Below are 5814 nucleotides of genomic sequence, written 5' to 3' on the forward strand. Positions count from 1 at the left end.
AGAGAGAGAGCAGAGGGAGAGGGAGAGAAAAAGAGAGAATCCCAAGCAGACTCCACGCTCAGCATAGCAGGGTGCAGAGCTTGATCCCACAACCCTGATATCATGACCTGAGCCAAAACCAAGTCAGACACAAAACCAACTGAACCACCCAAATGATATTCAATTTTATTATTTTATGATTAGCTCCATTATTGAATTTTAGGGACATTTGTTCTTTAACACTCTATACTCCTTGCCTAAACAATGCCTAAAACATGGTCAGCAATTAATTTATATCCCTTAAAATTGGAAGGCTAGCTCATTAACTGTGGAATACATGACCCATTAGGGGGAAAAAGTATTGGAGGAAAAATTGAATAACTAAGATGACATGGGGATTCCCTACAGGAGACCATACCCATAAACAAAATATTAAAATAAATTTCTGGATGGCAAAATATAAAATGTACAATTTCAAATCTGTGAGTAATGCACGATTGTATGAAAATCAGTCATGCTATGTCCCTCTTTCCCAGAAGTCACCTCCACTACATGGAACCAGGCAATGATACACAAATTTCAGAATTTCTTCTTCTGGGATTTTCAGAGGGAACAGAACCGCAACCCCTCATATTTGGGTTTTTTCTCTCCATGTACATGATCACTGTGTTTGGAAACCTGCTCATCATCCTGGCCGTTGGTTCTGACTCTCACCTCCACACCCCCATGTACTTCTTCCTTGCCAACCTGTCCTTTGCAGACATCTGCTTCACCTCCACCACCATCCCCAAGATGCCGTGGAACATCTGGACTCAGAGCCAAGTCATCACTTATGCAGGCTGCATCACACAGATGTACTTTTTCACACTCTTTGCTGTGTTGGATATCTTTCTCCTGAGTGTGATGGCCTATGACAGGTTTGTGGCCATCTGTCATCCCCTGCACTACACGGTCATCATGAACCCCCAGCTCTGTGGAATGCTGGTTCTGGTGTCCTGGATCATGTCTATCCTGAATTCCTTGTTACAAAGTTTAATGATGTTGCGGTTGTCCTTTTGCACACACTTCCAAATCCCCCGCTTTTTTTGTGAACTCAATGAGATGGTCCAACTTGCCTGTTCCGACACCTTTCTTAATAAAGTGGTGATGTATTTTGCAGCTGTGCTGCTGGGTTGTGGTGCTTTTGTTGGGATCCTTTACTCTTATTCTAAGATTGTTTCCTGCATACATGGAATATCATCAGCTCAGGGCAAGTATAAAGCATTTTCCACCTGTGCATCTCACCTTTCAGTTGTCTCCTTATTTTATTGTACAATCCTAGGAGTGTACCTTAGCTCTGCAGCTACCCAGAGCTCCCACTCAAATGCAGTAGCCTCGGTGATGTACACGGTGGTCACGCCCATGCTGAACCCCTTCATCTACAGCCTGAGGAACAGAGACATAAAGAGGGCTCTGAAAAGAATGGTCCTGGGGTTGGAGAAGTGCCCATGATTGCAGGGCTCACAGACTCAGAGGCAGAAACTGCTATTCTTCTATCAGACTGAGGAAGTCAAATCTGCTCCTTCTATTTATTTCTTGGAAATAACAATTCAACTTCTCCATACATTTAAGTACTTACTTTATTAAGCTTCTGCTCTGTCTGATATATAAACAGTTTCCCCTTTCCCCATTTTCATATGTTCCTAATGTTTTCCTCAACCTTGGATCACAAATGCCTAGAAATTTCTGTGTCTTACATAGGGCAAGTTGGATTTCTTAAAAATAATTTCATTTCAAAGAACTTATATCCTGCCAAGTAAATTTTCCCTAGCTTTCCTAAAATAATAATCATGGGTTGTATATTCTTGTGGAAAAAGAACTATACTTGGTCACTAAGACCTTTACATAATTTTATTGTAGATAAAAATATAAAACTGCAGTTTTACCTAGAGTCTGTGAATCTTTTTACATCACACCTTCACTCCTCTTCCTGATAATGTGGTCTATAATCTTGTTCTGTTTAAGTCTCAGGCTCCTGCCAGGGATGCTCAGACTAGGAAAGCTCGGGCACTCCCCTGCACCCTTGTGCTTGTGGACATTCCCACAGATGCTTCCTGGACCAGAGCCTCTGCTGTGGCTGCACCTGCCCTTGGGCTCCTACCATGATTGCAAGACATGCCTCAGCAATGCCCATCAGAGAAATCTAACAAAACCAGGTGTATTTTTCACAGGTCCTGGAGGGCACAAGGGATCCCAAAGGCTTTTTGAGAGGTTTCAGATGGGGAGAGTGAGCTCCCCTGAGGGATCTGCCTTTATTAGGGTCCATGGCCAGAGTGGTTAGGGGTTTGTGGGTTTACCCTTTTGTAGAATTTTATATGAGTAGAAATTGGGTGCTGAAGGAAAAATCAGGGTCACTCATGTGTCTGTATGGAGGTTACCCAGGGCTTTCTGAAGAGGTACTTCATGGCTGGAGCCTCCTGAGTGCTTCTCTAGTTATTGTTTCCCACACCTGACAATATGTTTATTCACCATGGTTGTCTTTGAAATGGATGCCTCAGAAATCCAAAGCTTAATATCAGACACTTACACTACAAACATGCTCCTGTGTTTCCTAACCAGTCTCCTGCTTTTACTCTGTGATTCAGCTCAGTGTCCAGAATGCCCATCATAGCCCCTGGCAAGCTCTGATGAGCAAACATATCTCTCCCAGTGGATTCTACACGGAAAGACATATTTGAATAAATAGATGAACCTGGTATGTTCTTAGTGTAAGGGTGATCATAAATATGACAAAGTAAAATTTCAAAACACTCATTTTGTTACTACACAAGATATGTCTTTCTTTCTTTCTTCTTTCTTTCTCTTTCTTTCTTTCTTTTTTTTAACATCAGAGTTCACATTGTGCATTGTTTATTGAAGCATGAAAGATTGGTGTCCACAACTGAGGGGGTTTATTTATTCATTGAGGTGAAGCGTTGGTTAGTGTCTTATATGTTTTATCACTGAATTATCTCCTTGTTTCTACTTTAAAACTTCCACTGCTACCTGCTAATATGACTATTGGTACAGGAAATGACTCCCTTTTCGTAATATTTGCCACAAATTCTAAGGGATGGTGAATGAACACTATCAGCATCATCCATTTCATCCCTCCTTCTTGCTCAGAAATCTCTTTGCCCTGCATGATCAGAGGATGCTTCACAGGAGAGCGGGATGTCCTGCTGGTCTTGTGTTTCAGGGTCACCAGTTATTCTGCACAAACGTGCATGTCCTTCAAACTCTCCCAGTGACCCAGAAGGAAGCCCACATGTAGTCACTTGTTCATAAAGTCATCAGAAATAAACTTGAATAACAGAATGATCACAACTGCTCTCCTCATTTGTCAGATCATGTGCCACAAATAGAAAACAGCACATGTCCTAATTGCCTCATGTCTGTTCACTTGAATTATTGTGTCAGTCAGCTCTTGCTGTATAACAGGCTGTCCTTGTCAAATGGGATATCACACCGATGTGGGTCGCCAGGTGCAAAGGTTAAGAGAGAATTCTTGAGCCATTTTATGATGCAAAAATGTGCTTTTATTATAGCAAGGTTCAGGACCCATGGACAAAAAGAGCTGCATGGGACTGTGAGGATGACTGGTTATATTTTGAGTTTAGGGAGGGAGGGGGTAGAGATGATGTAAGTTTCTAAAGAATTTGTGTATGATGAACATGAGGTTTAGAAGACCTTAGAGGTCTGGCTATTGTCAAGATAAGCTTCCTTTTAGTCTCTAATAAAACATCAACATTAACACAGCCATAGTTCCTGGAGGAATGTCATCCTCTGCATGTCTCAGGGATTTATCAGGGGCTGCAAGTTGTAAGGAGATGGACTTCTAGCTGCATTTCTCTTATCTTTGTTATCCTCATCAGTAATCTCCTTATGAATAAATGGCATTATATTCTGGGAAGCATTTCTGATCTCTGCTGGGCTCCTCATGTGTCTGGAGTCAGGTGTGAATCTCCATGTTGTGTTTCTAAGGCTCATCCATGGTCTTGTATGTGGCTGGAGTGTTCTGTCTCAGTCCATTTATGGTCTTATTACTACATTTCTGTATGTAAGTTATTCTATTAATTAAATGAATTTATGTGAATTATTTGAATTTCATCCCACTGTCCTTACATCTATAATTACTACTTGCTTTCCTTGCTGGTAGAAGAGCTCCCTCCCAAAGCTTCAGCGGAGAGTCAGCTACTTGTGCTCTAGAGCCTACCCTTTCTGTGGCACCATAGATATTTTCCCAATTTATTAAATCACTGGAGTATAATGACACACAATAAACTGCATATTTAAAGTGTACAATTTAATGAACCAGAACTGCAGCCCCTCATATTTGGGCTTTTCCTCCCCATTACCTGATCACTGTGTTTGGAAACTTGCTCATCCTGGCCGTCAGTTCAGACTCCCACCTCCACATGCCCATGCACTTCTTCCTGTCCAACCTGTCCTTTGTAGACATCTGCTTCACCTCTACCACCATCCCGAAGTTGCTGATGAATATACAGATGATCACTGTGTTTGGAAACATGCTCATCATCCTGGCCATTAGCACAGACCCCAACCTGCACACCCCCATGTACTTCTTCCTCTCCAACCTGTCCTTTGTAGACATCTGCTTCACCTCTACCACCATCCCGAAGTTGCTGATGAATATACAGAAAGAGAGCAAAGTCATCACGTATGCAGGCTGCATTACTCAGATTTATTTCCTCATACTCTTTGCTGGGTTGGATGTCTTTTTACTAAGTGTGATGACCTATGGCCAGTTTGTGGCCATCTGTCATCCCCTGCACTACACGATCATCATGAACCTCCGGCTCTGTGGAATGCTGGTTCTGATGTCTTGGATCATGTGTATCCTGAATTCCTTGTTACAAAGTTTAATGATGTTGTGGTTTTCCTTCTGTACACACTTCCAAATCCCCCACTTTTTTTGTGAACTCCATTAGAAGATCCAACTTGCTTGTTCGGACACCTTTCTAAATAACATGGTGATGTATTTTGCAGCTGTCCTGTTGTGTGGAGGTCCTTTCGCTGGGATCCTTTACTCTTATTCTAAGATAGTTTCCTCCATACTTGGGATCTCATCAGCTCAGGGCAAGTATAAAGCATTTTCCACCTGTGCATCTCACCTTTCAGTTGTCTCCTTATTTTATTGTACAATCCTAGGAGTGTACCTTAGCTCTGCAGCTACCCAGAGCTCCCACTCAAATGCAGTAGCCTCGGTGATGTACACGGTGGTCACGCCCATGCTGAACCCCTTCATCTACAGCCTGAGGAACAGAGACATAAAGACGGCTCTGAAAAGAATCACTGGGGTTCCAGTGATGTAAGGGCCAATCTTCCTGGGGCAGAAGAAGTGCCCATGATTGCAGGGCTCACAGATTCAGAGCCAGAAACTGCTATTCTTCTATCAGATTGGAAGTAAAATTTGCTCCATTTATTTCCTAGAATTTGCATTTGTTTGAATTCAACTTCTCCATACATTTAAGTAATTCACTTCATTAATCTTCTGTTCTGAGAAACTTCAATAGCAGTGCAATCATGAATTCTGTTCCCAAATATCAGTACAAATGCCTAGAATGGGAAGAAGCAGGTTTTTATAATTTCTCTCAGTTCTGATTGCTTTTATAAGTGTACCTGTTCACTAGGACTGCATAAAAAGCCATTCTGAAAACACGTGTCTTCATATAATGCTTTTATAATCGAATGACATTGAGGAGCAAGATGGCGGAGGAGTAGGAGACCTGGATTTCGTCTGGTCTCAGGAATTCAGCTGGATAGGGATCAAACCATTCTGAACACCTACAAACT

At 42.0% G+C, this 5814-nt stretch overlaps 1 protein-coding gene and 1 pseudogene across 1 annotated transcript; both read left to right on the top strand.

Moving 5' to 3' along the window:
* Window positions 1-531: 531 nt before the first annotated feature.
* On the top strand, window positions 532-1470 carry LOC110574530 (olfactory receptor-like protein OLF4). Its single transcript, XM_021683220.1, has one exon. It carries the CDS (start codon window positions 532-534, stop codon window positions 1468-1470), a length of 939 nt encoding a protein of 312 aa, XP_021538895.1.
* Window positions 1471-4302: 2832 nt separating this feature from the next.
* On the top strand, window positions 4303-5333 carry LOC123323878 (annotated as a pseudogene).
* The last annotated feature ends 481 nt before the right edge of the window (window positions 5334-5814 follow it).

This window comes from Neomonachus schauinslandi, unplaced genomic scaffold, assembly GCF_002201575.2.
Source record: "Neomonachus schauinslandi unplaced genomic scaffold, ASM220157v2 HiC_scaffold_1773, whole genome shotgun sequence".
NCBI classification, from domain to species: Eukaryota; Metazoa; Chordata; class Mammalia; order Carnivora; family Phocidae; genus Neomonachus; species Neomonachus schauinslandi.